Source organism: Chionomys nivalis, chromosome 10 (genome assembly GCF_950005125.1).
Source record: "Chionomys nivalis chromosome 10, mChiNiv1.1, whole genome shotgun sequence".
Lineage (NCBI taxonomy): Eukaryota > Metazoa > Chordata > Mammalia > Rodentia > Cricetidae > Chionomys > Chionomys nivalis.
This window is the reverse complement of record NC_080095.1, coordinates 5,707,285-5,726,072: the sequence shown is the minus strand read 5'-3', so window position 1 is coordinate 5,726,072 and position 18,788 is coordinate 5,707,285. Positions and strand designations below refer to the sequence as shown.

The following is an 18,788-nucleotide window of genomic DNA, read 5'->3' as shown; positions in this document are numbered from 1 at the left end:
TTAAAAAAAAGGATATACACCAGGTGTTTAGCTGAGGAAGACCAGCGCCTGAGCGGAGCATAGGGTCCCTGCTATCCACCCGTTGCTCAGCGTAGTGCCTCTGTAAGTCAGGCTTCCCAAGCAGTTACTTGCAGGAATTTGTTAATAGAAGCAAACACTCTCAAATGTTCTTTCTATACTGACCACCTTCTTTTGATTCTTTCCCTCACAGTTGACAACAAAGACCAGCTGGAGAAGACATCTGGGTTGACTATCCTCCAGAGTGGAATCAGGCCGGTGAGTAGTGCTAGGCATATCCTCACAAGGGATCCCCTCACGTCTGGTGCCTCAGTGCTGGGTGGTTGGTGAAGTCTAGGAGCATAGGTTTGGTTTATTGTGTGGTTAATCCAAGTAGCATTTTGTCAGCTCAGCTGATGGGAGATGAGTCTTCCCGATGTATTGATGCTGACCAATGGTGTAGGAAATGGAACTGTTTATGCTGCCTTTGAAATCACAGTTGGGTAACTCCCCAAGAAAAATCTGTCATTTAAACAAAACAGAAGACTCCACAAAAGATGATGTCTTATATTGTCTAAATTATTAAAAATGTTCCAGGAAGTCATTTTTCCCTATGAATTCCGTGTTTTTGTTACTTAAACACATGTGTTCGGACAAAAGCACAGAGCTATGAATGTATCTATGAAGTGATTTGATGCTGTCAAATCCTTGGTATACGACCATTGCCTCATTGTTTCCAGACCGAATGATATGTCTTCTCAGTGCTGGCTGGTGACCAGTCTCTTGGCTGAGTGACAGTGTCATGTACTGTGTGTGTCCCAGTGGCTGAGGTTCCTCCCAGGAGCTGCACGTAGCCACTCCTAAGTCAGCATGGACCAAAGCCAATCTGTTCTCTCCTGTCTGGAATTTCAGAGTTCACAGCACTTGCCATTAACGTTAATTAAGCATTAATGAGTGCCCGTTTGTAAGTGTTCGCTGCTCTATATCAGCCTGGCCTTGCAGAGCCACTTACGGACTCACAGGTTGCACAATCAGATCTCTGGCTCCAGGAGCCAGGTGATGCTTAATTGGTGGCTGTTCTCAGATGCCTGGGTCTCCAGGGAGCTCTGAAGAGGGCTTGAGCACCTGGGATGTCTTAGTTGTTGACAACAGAGTACAGGAGAGTCGTACCCTATAATTGATACAAACTTCTCAAAGGACATTCTAAGAGCTTGACAAATGTCACTCTTCTCAGTGTGTTCTTGAAGCCAGGGTGGCCCATCCTCGATTAGCAGTGCAGGTGACAGCTGAGGACACTCTGGTTGTTTCTTTAGCGGTCAGTGAAGTGGAAGAAAGAAGCCAAGTGTCTTAGGGCTTCCAGAACCATCTGTATCTAAGTGCGGGCCAATGGCCATGTCATTGAGAATAAGTAAAGTGTGGAGGCCAGACACTGAGTGCTTAGATGTTGTTGTCTGTCTCTAGATGGGGACAAGCTCAAGTTCTGGCCTATGTTTCAAGTTCAATTTCTTCCTCGGGGAGCAATGGTGGCACCCAGCCATTGAGAGCAACCCAGAGTTAGGCCACAGTCATTGGTATGACCTGGTTCCAGAAAGCCTAGAAACTGGATTGAGTACGGAAGCCAACAGCAGGTGTGTGATAAGACCCAGCATGGCCTGGGAGGTGACAACTGTGACTTAGGCACTTGGATACTGAATACCCTATCCTTTATTGCAGTGTGACCTTCAGCTGCTCCAGGACAGCCAGAATGTAGGGAAGGGCCAATCCCATTGACCAACTGAGACTTGGCTCTCAAGCTCCTCCCTAGCTTTCCTTGGCCGCTTTCATATATGGTCCATACAGTCATTAACCACCTTGAGCCTCAGGCTCCACAGTGGCCTACTCAGCATGTAGCCACTGACGGAGGAGCTGGGAGGTTGGAAAGCTATGTCCTCATCCTTCCAATGGCCCACCTTACTCTACCCACAGCCTCTGACCTCCAGCACTTTCCTAATACCAAGGAATGAGCACCCCTATCCCTACATGTGTGCTCCCTACCGAAGTATCTGCCTGCAGCGATGGCCTCGGTGTAGTCTGTCTTCTCACCCTGTGACTCTGTGTGCTCTGACATCACACAGGCATCACTGTGCACCTCATGACTCCTTATCCTGCACTGTAACAAAGGTTAGTCAGTGTCTGTCTGCCTCAAGACAGCTTGTAGCAAAAAAGAACTGGGCACATTAGCATTTTGTGAGTGTACCTCATGTATGTATCCTTCTACTCAACGGCTCTAGGCTCTACCTCAGCTTGGTCTCCCAGCACCAAACTGTGAAGCCTCTCCTCAAGTGACCCTGCAAGGCCCTTCTTTCCTTGTCACTAACTTGCTATGAAACTCAGATAATGACTATATTTTCTTTAGGATAAATGTTTTAGTTTCCATGTTTAGGGTGAGTAACTGCTTAATGTTACTTCAAACTGATCTGTGCTGTCTTTCTGCTGGCCCCTGAATTCTTTCCATGTTTGATACCTTCGTTTATCTTTTTAGTTGGCTTAAGCCTATTTATTCTGTAATTTTATTTATATTCTCTTAATCTTTCCAATCTTAGATTTTCTATGCCACTGCCATGTTACACGTGCAGACCTGTCCATGCTTCTTGTGTAGTTTATGATGGCTTTGTTTCATTTTGTTTTATATGTTTGTTTAATTGTGACTTTTTCTTCAGCAAGAAAGTATTGATTTTTAACGAGTTTCTTTCTTGGTTTTTATTTTCCAGTTTTATGTTTGTTATTAAGAGTGTCTTACTCTGTAGCCCAGGCTAGCCACAGACTGCACAGTCTTCCTGTCAGCCCCCACATGTGGATCTCGTAGGTGGAAGTCAGCACACCTGCCTTCTCTGTGAGGTCTCTGTGTAAAGAGTGTGATGCCATGGGTCAACTTTGTTAGCTTCCCACCTTGAAATTGTGCCACTCCCCAGAGCAGCTGAGGGTGGCTGGTGCCTGCTCTCTGTTCTCAGGTGAGGTGGCTTAGGAGGGCTCCCAATCTCAGCTTTCCCACTTCCTCCATGGCTGTCTATAACTGTGGAAACCCTCAGTCCCACATCCTTGCACCTCTTTAGAGGTACCAGATCTCTAACAGTAGCTCAGTGTCTGGTCACGACCTAGCTTTAATCTCACCTAATTCTGGGCATCTGGAGAGTCCCCTTTCTTTCTTCTGTTCTGGAATCCTATAGTGTGTAGATTTTATGCAGTTTCTGTACCCATGTGGTAAGAGAGCCCCCACCATGCAGCTTACTGTCTCACTCCCATGCCATTCAAAAATCAGTTATAAGTGCCTACCATGTGCTCAGCAGGTCTTCAAGCTGAAACCACAGCAGCAAGCAGGGCAGGTAGATATTTGCTCTCTTCTCCTCTCCTGGAAGCTGGAGTTCATGGAGGAGGTGTTCATCTCTTCCTCTCAAGACAAGCCCTGGCATTACCTATGCCAGTTCCAGACTGCTCCCTGAGCCCAGCCTCCTGCAATCTGTTCCATACGCACCTTGGAACCTGTAGTCACCTGGGTTTACCATCCCTATAAACACGTGCCCCATCCACCTGCTGCACCCTGATCTCCACAGGCGGTCCTTCTGCTTGTCCTCTGCAGTCTCCTATTCCTTGTTTTGTGGCCTCGGCTACCCCCACTGTCAACTGTTCAGCCTGAACCAGTTTTCTGCTCGGAGCCTGAAGCCTCATGCCCCTCACCTTCCGCCCTGCTGCCCCAGCCCCAACCGCATGTTCTGTGAGGACCTGTGTGCTTCCCCGTAGATGTGTTCTTCCCTGGGAGACTCCTCCCTGCAGGGACCTCCTCCCTGACCTCAGCCCTACCTTTCTGCCATGCTTGTCACCTTTGCTCCTGAGATTCAAGCCATCAACGCTGAGAGGAGCACAATGCACTGCCACATGCTTCCTGTTTCCCATCTCTCTATTATAATCCTCTCGTCTCAACCAGCAGCCACTTTGAAAGCTGCGGCTTCCTGGACCTTGGAGTTGTCTGACATCACTGCCATGGCCTTGAGCCCAGCTCTCCACATGCTCCATTGGCGTATCCCTCGCCAGCTCTAGGCTGGAAGCTGCTCGGACAGGCAGACAGCATTCACAGTAGCAAAACGGGAAGAAAGGGTTCAAGCTGAGAAAACCTTTAGAAAGCTAATCATATCTTTTTCCTAATTTTAATTCTCTCATTCAGTAAGCCTGATTTTGATTTTTTAAAGTGTATTTCTAATTTTCCTAATTTCCGACTCTGTAACGTAAAGCGGAGTGTGATTGCTAGGAATCTAATGGCATTCACAGATGTGCTTCAGGCACTTTGATTCACATGTGTGATGACAGATAGCAGAATTAAAACCTTTTAAGCCAAATAGAAATATCTCAAAACAAAATTTTAAAAAATGAAGAGATTGTGGTGCACACACACACACATCCCGAATAGATGGGTGGTATTCTGGTGTATTTCAAAATCTGATTTCTGATACCTTGAGAACTTTTTACATTGCTCACATTAATGAAGCCACTTTCCTCTGGAGGACGACACATTGGTATATGAACAGAGGCATCCTGGCATGGGGTTAGAGGTTGTAAATTTCTTCTTCAGTATAATTTTGGGTTCTTCCTTTGAAATAACTATAGATTTAAGGTGCTATAAATTGGATCAGAGAATCCCTACACAACCCTCACCCAGTAGGATCCCCCATGAATCTATGTATGTAAAATTGTAGACCATTAGCAAAACCAAGAGATTCATGCTATGAGGCGTACATGAATGTCTTTGAGTCTTTAGTACCATGTTATACCATCTAAATTTTTTTTAAAAAGGACATATGAATTAGTAAGCGAACACCAATGTGAACAGGCAGCCCTGGGGATGTGAGGTCAGCAAGGTCCCCACTGATTCTGACACATTGTGACTTTGGGGTCTTTAGCCATCACGTATCTGTGACAATTCCACAGGGCATGTTGTACCTGGGCAAGGCACAGTAAGCAATGTTAACCATCCCTGGGCGTTAGGGAAGGATTCACCTAGACGTCAAAGAGGAGAAGCATTGGGTGCCTTTGACAGAGACAATACAGCCTCTGGTGAGGAGGGTGCCACTGTATCCTGATGTTGGGAGGCAGCTCAGGGAAGCCCTTCCTAGAAGTGTTTGCATGGAGAGGAGAAGCATGGTCAGTGAGCTTGTAAATGGAAGGAGGGGATTCTGGTGGATATGTATGAAGACAGAGGTCAGACATTCCTAGATTCCAGGCTCAGATCCAGTGAACATGACCTCCAGTTGGTCCTCTTGGCTCCTTGTTTGAGTGCTGTGGCCATTAGAGTCACTAACAGCCACTGGGAAGTGTGTACTGTAATGTGGAGTGAATGAGTGCTGATGAATGCCAGTTCTGGGCCATAGAGTTGGTGCTTCTCCTTGGGTGGCCATCGTCACTGTAGCTCTAGTGAACTCTCTTCTCTACATCCGGAACCTTAGCCTGCCCGTGGGTATTCAGAAGAAACAAGCAGCATGTGTTCAAGAGTATGTGAAGAAAGGGATGGGTGGGGTGTGATGGGTGTAGCAGATACAGTAGTTGGTGTCTACGTGAAGATCAGAAACTGGGTTCAAGACAATGTTGTATTCATGTCTGATCACATGTCCCTGGTGACCTCATGGCAAAGTAAGAAAGTGTGGTTACTTCATGGTATGGGCCCTATTTCAGCCCATGGCTTACTATGTTCATGTGTAGACTAAGAACAACCTTGCAATCAGACGGTAGAGTGCTGTACCCTAGGAAACACAGGCCCTCTGAGAAGCTAGGAGCATCACAGGTTGTGCAGTCGATCCCCAAAGAGAGCAGACCCTAGGGCATTGCTAAAGGTCCCTGCCAGAAGCCCCTTATACTCCCCACTGAAAGTTCCCAGTTTTTGGCTTTGGGAGCAGATATTGGACCCTGGCTAGGGATGGGGGAGAGCGAAGGAGCCAGAACTGCCCTCTGGGGCTAGGGGGCTAGGAGTGCTTCTTTTTCAGCTACTGCACTGTCTCATTGCCATTCTATGAACATCCGCTTCATTTTATTCTAATCTGCATTTCTTGACAAAGGAAGAGGATTTTTTTTTCTCTTAAATGCAAAAGTGCATAGGCCCGAGAAAAGACTGTTGACTTGTCAGTACTCCTAATTTGTGTTTGAAAAGGAAAATCTGCATGAAATTGCATTAAATATCTAAGTCCCCATCTCTCTTTTCTATGCCCAGCCCCTCCATAGCCCCCATGAGTGGTGAGCAGTCTAGACAGACAGAAGCTGAGGTTTCCAGCAGCCTGTCCCTGGGTCCCTGGGCTCAGCTCTGGGTCTGATGCTCAGCTTTGATTTGACAGACCTGAGGACCACAGCTACTCACCTGCAGCCCCACTGCTCCACATGGTAAAGAAAACTGCACCCGAACGTGTCCCACACAATTACCTGTACTTGCTGTATGGGCAAATATGACCTCATTGTGAATTCCTTTCTTTCCCGAACCACAACAGAGCACACCAAGCTCCCAGTGTCTCATGGGTCTTTCATGCTCCCCTGTGACTCAGAGGTAGAGAGCAACCATATGATGTAGCAGTTGCCATAGTAACAAATTCAATTTTTGTTCAATATCAAGGTAAATAGTCACGTAAAATGAAGTAAGTCACATCTGATGGTGGTTACCCACCCACTCCTTGTTTTCTCTTAACATTTTCATATATATTTTGTAAAAATATACATAATGTATATTTCAAATGCAGAGATATAACTTACTGCCTACTGGACCTGAGGGTGACATCTTTTCCCCTTTTCCCCTTGAGAAGCAGAGGGGGCAAATTGGCCAATGTCTTCATGGTCAGTATGGCTCCTGGCTCCTGTGATTCCACGGAGGCTGTGAGCTTGGGAGCAGAAGTTAGTTTTCCTTTAACAAACTGAGGCCTGGAGGAATGGCAAGCCCTTCGTGCACAGTGTTCTGGAATCCTCCTGTGATGCTTCTGTCTGGGAAGCCTGGAGCTGTGTACAGAGAAGAAAGGAAGTCACTGAAACAGACCCTGACCCACATCACCTACTCACACTGCCTGCTCACTGCCCACTGCACACTGGTGAAGAGACCATCTTGCCCTACAAGATATGGGGACATGCCGCTACAAGGTCTCCCTGCAAACTGGTGTGTGTTCTTCAATAAACAAACTGTTGTGTGCCTACCTAAACAGTCAGTAGCTCTCACTGAGAAGGGCACCCCACACAGAAGTAATGTAGGACCTAGCTCTAGCGTATCACTGCTGCACCTGCCCCTAGCAAAGCTGCACACCCTTCACTGCACATGGGCACACATCAGTTCTTATCTAGCTGGTGTGGCCTGCCAATAGGAACATAGTATAGATGGCAAAACCCCAGACTTGCCTCTCTGTGTTTAGAAAATAGAGACAAGAAAACACCACAATATGGCAGGGCCTGTTTCTCCACACCTGCTTGTACTAGGACACCCCTGGGGCCCAGTATGGCCTTACATGTCAACCTCCTGGACTCTAATTCCAACAGACTCTACCCTCATACAGGTAGCTACAGAAGATAGGAACTTACTTATTAATAAACCTTGATATTCTATATGCTCCATAAATTACTCTCCTACCCCATTCTGCTCATTCATGGCTGTGCTTGCCTGTCTCCAGGGTCTCCTACAACTGGAAGATCACTTTGACCCAAGAGCTGCTTTGCGACTTCTGTTTCCCAAAAGCACAGCATTGATATCTGGATGTCAGGGCCCCAGGAATGCTAAGCAAAGCACCACAACCTAGATGGAGTCTCCCAGCAGAAAGCTACTCCCACAGTCTTGGAAATTAGAAGTCCAGTGTGGAGGGACCTCACTTCCGCTGAAGTCTCCAGGGAGAACCCACCTTCTGAGATTTGCAATCCTCTTGAGGTCAAAATTGACTAGCTCAAGGGGTTCCTAGGAGACCTGTGGTGCATCTCTCATTGTGTTCATGAGTTTAGATCATGAGGGTTGTGATCTAATCAATGGACGATGAGTCGATCTGCTCGTAAAGTCCAAACTTGAATGGAGTATTGAGATGAGCTGGAGCTGTGAATTGTGGGGCCAGGTAAGAGGAAATGGGAAGAACCTGGTCCTTTCCTTGGCATCATTAAGTGAAGAGCTGGCTTGGCTGTATGTACCTGCTACTTTGATGTTCATTCCCACTTCAGGCCCATACCCAGTGACCAGGTTCTGAATGTCTAGAAACCATGAGCTGAAAGAAACTCCTGCCTCTCTTTATGTTGTCTCCATCAAGTGTTTTGTTACAGCTATGAGAAAAGTAATTTATACATCACTCATTGGCTTGTGGCAAAACATTCCCAAGCTCTGCCTTTTTTGCTACATGGTCATCTGTGTATCTATGCCCCTACTTGTTAAGAAAAATCTATGTTTTGGATTTAGGATCTAGTCTACCTCATATGACTTTATTGTAATGTGATTACATATGCCAAGGACTTACTTCCACACAGATTTAGGTACAGAAAGATAGGGTTGAAGCATTTTTTGAATGATATAAATCAACCCATAGTATGCAGAAGTCAGAGATGCCCCTGTCCTGTCTAGAAATGGCAGTATCAGTGGCTGGTTGGCCTACAGCTGAACCTTTCTCTCTTGGGAATAAAGTGTGCCTACATTTCTTAAGTAGCTCTAAGTTCAATTTGGATCTTGTTTCTCCAACTTGTCATTCTCTAACAAACATACCTGCTCCAGACCTAAGCATGTGTCCTATTGAACCTACAAATTATCAGTGCACACAAGATAAAATACAAAGGAAGCTCTAAGAGTAAGATGTCACAAGGGAGGGGAGGAAAAGCAGGAGGTAGGGAAGAAGCAACAAAAGCAATTTCTGTTTTAAGATACTATCATAAAGCCCAATTCTTTGTAAACTGATAAAAATTGAAGCAATTAATTGAAATCATATGCTTCTCAATTTTACTTGAAACTATCAAAGTCTATGGGTGAAGTGTCTTGCTCCCTTTCTCACCCATCTTACTGAGGACAGGTACAAATGGTGACAGCTCAGGCTTGTTCACAGATGGGGACCTAAGAAGACTCACTCTTGCCCAACCCTGGGGGCTGAAATTTAAGGCTGAGGTAGAGAGGTTCCCACAAGTCCCGTGAGGCCTCTCTCCTTGCTCAGAGAGGACTTCTCCCTCACATCCTCAAACAGTCATTCCTTTGTATATAACAGAATCCCAAACCTTCTTATAGGGTAAAAGTTCCATTAATAAGAGCCCATCGCATTTTACCCTGATGCCCTCTATAAGACATCCTCTCGAAATACAGCCACATTCTGAGAGACCTTCAGGTCAGAGGTTCACATATGGGTTTTGGAGGAACATAATTCAGTCACCATATTGACCATGAAAACATCTAACCTAGAAATGTTTAGTATTTCCAAAAGGAAGTGCTTGAGCAAGTTAGCTTCTGAGAAATATGTCTATGATATTTTCCTTTACCATACAAAAGAATAAATCAAAACACATGAAATATTACCAAGGAAATCAGGGGAGATAGGTAAGTGGATGGATGGATGGATGGATGGATGGATGATTAGATGGGTAGGTAGGTGGTCAGATGGATGAGTAAATCAATAGATAAGTGTGTATATTGATGGATTAATTAATGATTTGGGTGCGAGTGGATGAATAGATGGGTATGTGGATGAATGGATAGTTGGATGGGGTGGATAAATGCATAGATGGATGAGTAGGTACATAGATGTTTCAGTGGTTAGATTTGTAGACAAGGGGATGATGGATTGGGTGGGTGGGTGGATGGACTGATGGTGAATGAGTAGACAGACAGGTGGGTGGGTGACCGGCTGGTGAATGAGTAGATGAATAGATGAGTGAGTAGATAGATAGATGGGTTGATGGGTCAGTGGGTGGATGAATGAGCAGGTAAAGGATGAGTGGTTGGGAGGGTAGGGAGGTGAATGGAAGGTGGGTAGATAGGTGTAGGTAGGTGAATAGATGGATCGATGGGTGGATGAATGGATGGACTGAGGGATGAGTAGATGCATGGATAGGCAGAAAGATGAACGGGAAGATGCTATTTTAACCAAGTGACTGATACAGCGGGGCAGAGAGAAGAGGGCAGTGCCATCCTACAGGATGAGGGGAGCAGGAGGGAGTTAAGAAGGAGAGGACAGGAGAGGAAAGGCAAGACAAGGAAAGACTGGGGAAGGAGCATCAAGTGTAGGGACCAGGCAAAGAGTGTGGCAATATGTAGGTGAGTTGGTAGATGGATCAATGGAATTTAGAGTATATTTTAAAACTATAGTGAGATTTTTTTAAATCTCAGATGCTATCAAATCCACATTTCCATCATGGCCACCCAGCCATAACAATAAGAGAAAAGTCTCATTACAATGCCACCAGTTGAGGTGTGGCTGTTGGTGACATTGCACTGGTGGAAAGAGCACCTTTCACGAGCAGGCCCCCTCCTTGGGTAACTTCTAGTGGAGATAGGTGACAGTATTTACTGCTTCCCACAGATAGGATGACCATGATGTGGACCAGGACACCCCTGAGGCAGTTTGTCCTAGCAGACAAGAGGGTGGGAATAGTCTTGACATAAAGGCAGTAAAAATTATGTTGTGGTTTTACCTTTTTGAGCAAGGGTTGTCTTGATCCTGGTGGTTTATTGGCTGGTGGAGGTCTTTTCATTTGGGTGCTGTAGGTAGAGGAATGAATTCCTTGAGAAATGTCAGCAATGCTTTATGAAGCCGCCTTCGGCAGCAGCATAAGAGGAATTGATTGTTAAGCTGTTAATTTTCAGATCTTCCCTAAGTGAATGCAAACAAATTCTGGTTCTCAAAGCCCTGCTAATATACAATGTTCAATTTTTAATTTCCAGTCCATCCTAGATTATGGGAATGAAAAACAATATTTAATCCCTCGTTAACACATGAATGAGCGGAAGCTGTCACTTTCAGCCAGACAATAACAGGGTTATCTCAAGAACTGTCAGTTTATGTGAAAACATTATGTTGCCCAAATTTTCATAAAAATTAGTAATGGATAACATTCAAGATCAGAGAAATAAAAAGAGAAAAATCTGCATTCATGGTAATAAATATTCATATTTGTCTGCTCGAGAGATGAAAATCTAATCAAGGGGCTATTGATGCACTGTTTTTTTTTTTTTAACCAAGACATTTCATCTAAATTGGGTTTGATATGGAAATGAGTCATAGTCAAAGTCCTCCAGGCTTTAGCTCATGGGCTGCCCGGGCGATATTCTGTATGGATCCACCACACACTGCACCACAATTAGGGTGACAATACCCTCTCTGCATGGGAACCCCCAGAGGTTGGTATGATGGAGTGTTTCTAAGCTTCCTCCCCTCTGTAAAGGAAAAGAAAAGAGCATAATTCCATGCCCGTTAACACCTCGCTATTGCAGGGTTAAAACTATCTGTGTTTTTGCTTTTGTTGACAATTACCATAAATCAGAAGACATTCTGCATGAAACTTAATGAAATATGTATGATTTTTGAAAAGAAGAGATGGTGGCTGCTGGATATAACCCTGTGTGCATGTGCACACGTGTGCATGAGGGAGTGCTTGTGCGTAGGAACACGTGTGTGAGCTGATGGTATTTGCTTGAGGCTGTGCTTTTCCCTAACGTCAACAGGCTTTTGAAAAGAAGTGTGTAAACAACTCCCCAGTTAGAGAACACGGGTGCACAGGAGCCGTGCTGACCCTTGTAGCCCCACCAGGAGTTCTAGCCCCTCAGCTTTGAGGAGACATCACTACAAAATGCCCCAGGGGTCAAGTCTCCTTGGACCACAGTGCCCCCTCCCTCCCCAGAACAACCTTTGGGGCCAGGATCTGAGCTTTCTTGGTTTCCCGGACAAATTTGTAGGAGGATTGGCTTACATTAGCCCTAGCCAAGAACCCAGTGTAGGATGCCAGGGTATCAATCACAAAGGCTAAGGAGGTAGCTTCATCTATCATGTTTGTCCTCTGCCAAGATTGACCAGATTCCTACAGGTCACTGTAATCTTGTTAGAGGGCAGGCTGTGGGTGTATGCACACATGTGGATTTCTATTCCTAATCTGCTACCCATCCACTGGTCTCCCACCCCTGGGCCTGGCGGAGCTAATCATAGGACATCTGGGCTGTTTTGGAGATGTGTTTGAAGGTGTGGTTTCTAGAGGGAGATGGAGGTTTTATACTGAAATCTCTCACTGTTCTTTGGAGCTGAGGAGAGTCCGGAAGCGGCAGAAAAGGCTTCTCATCAGCCTTGTAACATATGCTATGAGATCTGAAGGGAAAGGCCTAGCTCTTTTCCCTCAGCAACCCTCCACTGAGCTGCTGGTTCTGATGTTAGGTCCAGAGGCATTTGGCCCTCCGTGGATACAGGGCGGTCACACTGAGAGGAGACCCGAGGAGTCATTAGAAAGGCTGAACTCACCACATGCAGATAGGAGATTTTTAACCACCACAGCAGCATGTCCTGTACCATGTCCAGTGTGGGGTATGAGCTACCGAGGTCCACCAAGGCTAAGAGCATTCTCCTCAAAGTCCACCTTCCTGGACATCTTTGGCAGCTTCAGGCCAGCCTCTACTCTCCTTTGTCTTCTGTGGCTCCCAGAGCACATCCAGGACACCATCTTTCTGATGGCACATTGTCACCAGCCCCAGACAACTGTCCTTTGTCTTTCCTCTTATAAAACTCCCCTGCTTTGAAAAGTGGGAGGAAGTCCATGTCACCCCAGAGCATCGTTCTTCCTCCCCAGCCTTGGTTCTCCCACATCATTTGTCGTCCAGAGGGAACTGTGACTGACACTGATTCCCACACATCTGGGCACATCTTCCAGGCACTGCATATTCCTTCTGCATAATGTCTGTTTGTGTCCTTTGCCTATAAGGGGAGATTTTTAGCAACCGGGGGCAAATATGCCCCTAATAGCCATCTGCATTTGCCCAGGAGAGAGATGGCTGGTTTGCAACAGTCCTAAACAGTCCATAATTAAACCATGGCCACACCCATCTCTAGGGCTAGCTCTGCCTGGGCTCTTTAATGTGCCTTTGTTCTCCAGACACTAAGAACTGAGCCCCAACCAAAGGATACATTCGTCTTCTGCCACTGAATTCATTCAGGTTTACATAGAAGTTGCCTCTTGAATAACAGGCATTTTCTCCTGGTAGTAGGAACTAAAAAGGACTTCCTGAGACTCCCCAATAGTCTACTTGTACAGGGAGGAAGGAAGGACCAGAATGAATGAAAATGGACTACAGGATTTTTCAGGGAGATTGCCTGTGCTGAGCCTTGTCCAAAAGAAAGTTAGCAGGGGATTTTGCAGATAGCAGAGTGTCCAGAATAACTTGAAGCTCCCTGCAGTCCTGGTCCTGGCTGTGAGAGGAGGGTGCAGTGTGAAACTGTTGAACCCTAAAGCTCTTCTCCTCAGGAACACCCCAGCAGGATCTCAGCCTCTGGGTGGTACTTGCATTGCTGCCTTCTCTCCAGCCACTAGGGGTCACACTTACACATCTCTTCTGAACTTGATAGGCTCCCGAAATTAGGGTGACTTAATCCTCTGTGAGTTGCCAGGAATTTACCAGGACTTAAAGGATCAGGTAGGGGAAGAGATGTGAAGAAGAGATGGAAAAACAGACAAATTGGAAGGTTCTGCCAATATCTGTGTCTGGAGTCGCCTGTTTTCCAGAATTAAGACCCTGGGTGGAAAGGAGTTAGCATTGACTTGTTTTCTAATATTGGAGGCTGAATGGAAATTTTCCATAGATATCACATCAGAATGAGGATGCGGGACCTTAAGCAAGGTCATCAAAGTGTTCTCTGTGCATTTTCCATTTCCTGATGTAAGCATAGAAGCCTGTGGGAAGAAACCCTCAATGGTGCCCTTAGTCCCCACTTGAGACCTCTAAACTTACAGGCTTTTTCTTGTTTTGCCTCAACGTGCCCACAAGACCCTCTGAGAGCTCCACTCAGGCCATATCGGCCCTTTCGTAGACACTTATTGCTCAGTGTTTCCAACACGGGGTGTCAAGGTGGTGGTCAAATTGCTGCCTTGAAAAAGGAGCACACTGTCCACAGTAACTCATTGTATGGTCCCCAAAGGGGACCAAGTGATGCACCCTTGAAGCCTCTTTACTCAGGATGGCACTTAATTTGGGCCCCTACGCATAATCACTGGAAACCACTGGGGCACTATAATGCCTCAGAGCCTGGTCCGCGGTCCCATGAGGACCTTAGCCACTCCATCTTCTGCAGCACAAATGAACATAGTGTAGGGTTGATGCCACTACAAAAGAAGCCCTCCATAGGTCTCTTAGAACAGGGTACAGATACAAGGTGGTTGCCACATCCTGGAAGGAAATCTGAGTAGCTTTGTCTCCTGTCTTCAGGTCCCTTCTGAGAACAGCCACTCCACACTTAGGTCATGCTTTTTTTCTGGGTGTCTCTCATGGAGACAGCAGCACTCTCATTGAGGTCAAGGGCACAGTTTCAATCTGCAAGCCCAGAGACTCTGTCCTCTCAGTCGGATATCCAAGCTCTCCAAACACACCCTGGGTATCATGAGCCATGTTGGGGGGCCCTAGCAAGCACTGAATCACACACTTAGAACCCCACCAGGCACAAGCACCGGCACCAAGAAACATTTGTAGGGAAAGCTTGGTATCTCAAATAAAAACTGTCTTTAGGTGGGGAAGTAGCTCAGTTGACAGAGTGCATGCCTACCAAGAACAAAGCCTGGGGTTTGAAATTCATCACGATATAAACTGGCATGCTGTCTCATGCTTCTAATCCCAGCACTGTGGAGGTAAAGGCGTAAAGACAACATAACACTCTGTCTGAGAAATAAAAAAAGTTAAGAACACATTGACATCAAAGGGTAAGTTTTAGTTCCCTAAACTTGTTTCAAAATCTAGCAAATGGTCATGACACCCTCGTATCCACATGGGAGTGTGTGTTCCAGACTGGGGTTTGCAAGACTGTCCACCAGCACACACTGTAGCTAGTCAGAAGTATGTCAGCACAATGAACTTAATTTTCTTTTTGTTTCTTCCTAATTCCATGCACAGAAGATCTGTCCTGCTATAGATCGTACTAACCTCAATATACAATTTTTTATCTTAAATTGAAAACTTTCTCCATTTCATCTAAAAAGAAGCATTTGGCTTCTCTTTGGCCTATCCTAGACACTAGCATTGCAACCTTCTGCTTTGTGATCACAATTAAGAGTGATGGGGGGGACTTCAATACAAGCCCTGGGTACATAAGCCATTGTTCGGATAACTGGAACAGTTGCAGGTAGAAACCTGAGTATGCTGAACAGGATGCTCAGCCACATCTCAGAGTGGGACAGTGCTGGGCAGTGCGGGATTCCCTTACACTTTCCAGAACACTGCACAATTTAAGACTAATGAATTAATTTTTATAAATGTATTTAATATTTTTGGACTACGGTTGGTTGTAGGAAGTTTATACTGTGGTGAATTGAAATTTCAGAGTACAGGGCCATAAAGCCAATGTTTAGGAAGTGCTGGGAAGTCCATTAGTCTTCACAGACATTTACAAAGTCTGTCTGACCCTACATGGAACACGGAGTATGATGTGCTGATGGAAGAGTCATGGAGAACTTTTGGAACACTTAGCTTTGCCACCAATACATGGTAACACTAAGCTAGTCATGTGACTCCTGACCTCTGCTTTTTATAACTGGGACATGAAAAATTAGGTTGTGATCTTGTAAGTCTCTCAGGTTGAACAGTCATAAATATAGGATCCATGTCTGTCTGGGGTAACCAGCCTATTGTGCACTCCTAATCCATTCTCAGTAGATCTTTGTTGGATAGGTGGTAAACAGATGGATGGATCCATACATGCTTATGTGGATATGTAGACTGACATGCTTTATGAATGGGTGCATGAAGAGAGGGATGAGAGGAGCATAGATGGACTGGCAAGTCAATGAGTGAGTGGGTGGAAGAATGAGTGGGTATATGGATGAGTAGCTAGACATGTCAATGAATGGATAGATGGGTAGGTATGTGTGTTTACTCTTCATTCCTTTGATCTTTAGGGATGGGAAGTATTCTACCAGGCAGCTAGAAATGGAGCCTTTCTTGGCGTTCCATATTTCTTTTTTTTAAAAAAAATATTTATTTATTATGTACATAATATTCTGTCTGTGTGTATACCTGCAGGCCAGAAAAGGGCATCAGACTCCATTACAGATGGTTGTGAGCCACCATGTGGTTGCTGGGAATTGAACTCAGGACCTTTGGAAGAGCAGGCAATGCTCTTAGCCTCTGAGCCATCTCTCCAGCCCCTCCATATTTCTTTTCTCTTTAAAAGTTAAGACACTTTCTAAGTTGTTTACTTTTGTAAGTTAAATGATGGAGGCTACAGCACATGAGAACAGCATCTCAGAAACTATAGTTTTATGCAGACTTAATTCAAGGGACACTTGCTGATTCATAGTCCAGAGCCTCCCAAATACATAGCTTTATACGTGATGTCACAAGTTGTCATGTAGAGGATCAAGCTCTAAGAAAACCTACATGGCCTGTGACTGCCTGCAGGGAACAGTCCAATGACTGGTCCCTGACATGCCACTCACCTTAGGTCAGTGGTTCTCAACCCATATATCACGATTCCTCTGGGAGCTGAACCACCCTTTCACAGGGTCATCTAAGACCATTAAAAAACACAGATTTTTACATTACAATTCATAACAGTAGTACAATTGCAGTTATGAAGTAAAAATGAAAATAATTTTAGGGTTAGGGGGTCACCATAACATGAGGAACTTTATTAAAAGGTCACAGCATGAGGAAGGTTGAGAAGTACTGCACAAGACATAAATGAGCCTCAGATACAATTATCTGACTACGCTCTGAGCTACCTTGCTGCATGGAAACACTCAGGCAGCCATACCTGAATCAAGAAAGTAAAACCGCCAGTTTTGACCATTTGGATGGTGTTTCCAAGGGTTCTACATGGGCCTCTAACCTTTATAAGGATAGGATTTCCAGCTCTCATCTGACTTGTCTTGAATAACACACAGTCATTGTACCCATGTCCATATATTTCTGATGGGCTTATGGCTACATGCTGTTTAATAAACAACTCGAGAGGCATTAGTACCGTATTCTTTCTGATATTGTAGGCTTTGTACTCTCAGGGTCTGTACACAATTCAAAACACTTCCAGCCTCTTGATTCAGGCCTTGAATGATGATGACCCAAAGTCCTCCTCAGCCCGAGTGTAGTGTGGAAGTTGGACTTATGCAGAAGCAACAGTCTATTCTCATGTTAGCACATCTTCCTGTCTGATGTATGCTGCTGAAATTTATTCATGTTGATTTATGTTCTTTATACTCCTGGCATCATGTTTCCATTTGAATCCAAGTCACGGATTTATTTATCTATCCCCAGAAAGGACACACAGGTATTTCCATGCAGCACAGATAATGGAAAATACCTGTCTCTAGACACAGCTCTCCTAAAGAAAGTCCAGAGGGTACGGAGCAAATAGAATGCAGATCCAAACCTTAACACTTGCCCGGATGGTCCCCCGGGAAGGCCTGAGCTTGTGTATCCGTGTCCATGTCTGTCAAATGCATATCCTCAAAGACCTTGCCACTATCTATTGTGAGAAATCCATGGATATTTGGGAAGAAAACTTATTTATTAAGGGATGTAATACAAATACTCAAATACAGTGGGAAGTGATGCCGTTGTCTCTTTGTCCACCATGGAAGGATGGAGAAAGCTCTGGACCAGGTCACCAAACAGTGCATCAGGAAGCCTCCCATGTCCAAGCGAGAGTATGCATGACCCCCCTCCTCCCCCAACTCCCACTGACCTCAGTTCTTATCTGTATAGAGAAAACCACACCCATGGCAAATCACCTCCCAATGCCATTGGCTAAATGAATCGCCCACAACAATTGTCATTGCGAAGACTGCTAAATGTGGTGTGGACTCATGTCAGAAGCACTGATTCTGCCCATGTACATGTGTGTGTGTAAATGTGTGTGCATGTGTAGGTGTATATGTGGATATGCTGATGAGTGTTTGTGAAGGGAACTTGTGTACTATATATGTTATACATGTATTAGCATTTCTGTTTATATAAGTGTGTAGCTGTGTGTTCTGTATGTGCACACATGTGGATACTATGTCATTTCCTGCTCCCTAATTCTTAATTTTCTAAAACAAAGGAGCTGCAGATTCTGGGTGGGGTTCGAGCTTCAACTTATCATCAGACTTCAACACTTTCCCTGCAGTTATACCCCTTACATCACACATGGTACTCACATAAAAGGAAAAGCAGTAATAAAAAGGTGCATTTGACTCCCATTTTCTAGCATCTGTTCCAAGTGCATTCATGCAGACAGAGAAGGACCTTGCTCTAAGTCTGAGAATACTGTCAAGGCCTGTCAGAGGCGGGTGTTGGAGAAAGCCAGGGCTAAGAGCATCTGTCAGTCCCAAACTCACAGGGGTGGGGGAATCTGTATTGGGGGCCTTTGTTATGTTAAGTACCTTCCTCACCACACCCCATTGTCTGCTCCTCACCAAAGGTTCCTGAGGCTTGTGGAGGACACATAGTGATGATAGCCAGACTTGTACTGATGACAGCAGGACCAGGGTTGCAGCCCCAGCTGTCCAGTTCAATGGTTCTGACTTACAGACAATAGAACCCAGAGCCCATGGCCAAACTTGCACACAGAGACCATTGGCAGATGTGAGTGAAGCTGCATGAATGGCTCTCATCTGCCAGGAAG

At 45.3% G+C, this 18,788-nt stretch overlaps 1 protein-coding gene across 1 annotated transcript in view; it reads left to right on the top strand.

Moving 5' to 3' along the window:
• Ptprn2 (protein tyrosine phosphatase receptor type N2) overlaps positions 1 to 18,788 on the top strand; it is a 722,848-nt gene that overhangs the window by 478,605 nt on the left and 225,455 nt on the right. The window contains exon 12 of the mRNA XM_057782319.1: positions 212 to 276. Coding sequence (XP_057638302.1) covers positions 212 to 276 — 65 coding nt within the window. The remainder of the gene's footprint in view (positions 1 to 211; positions 277 to 18,788) is intronic.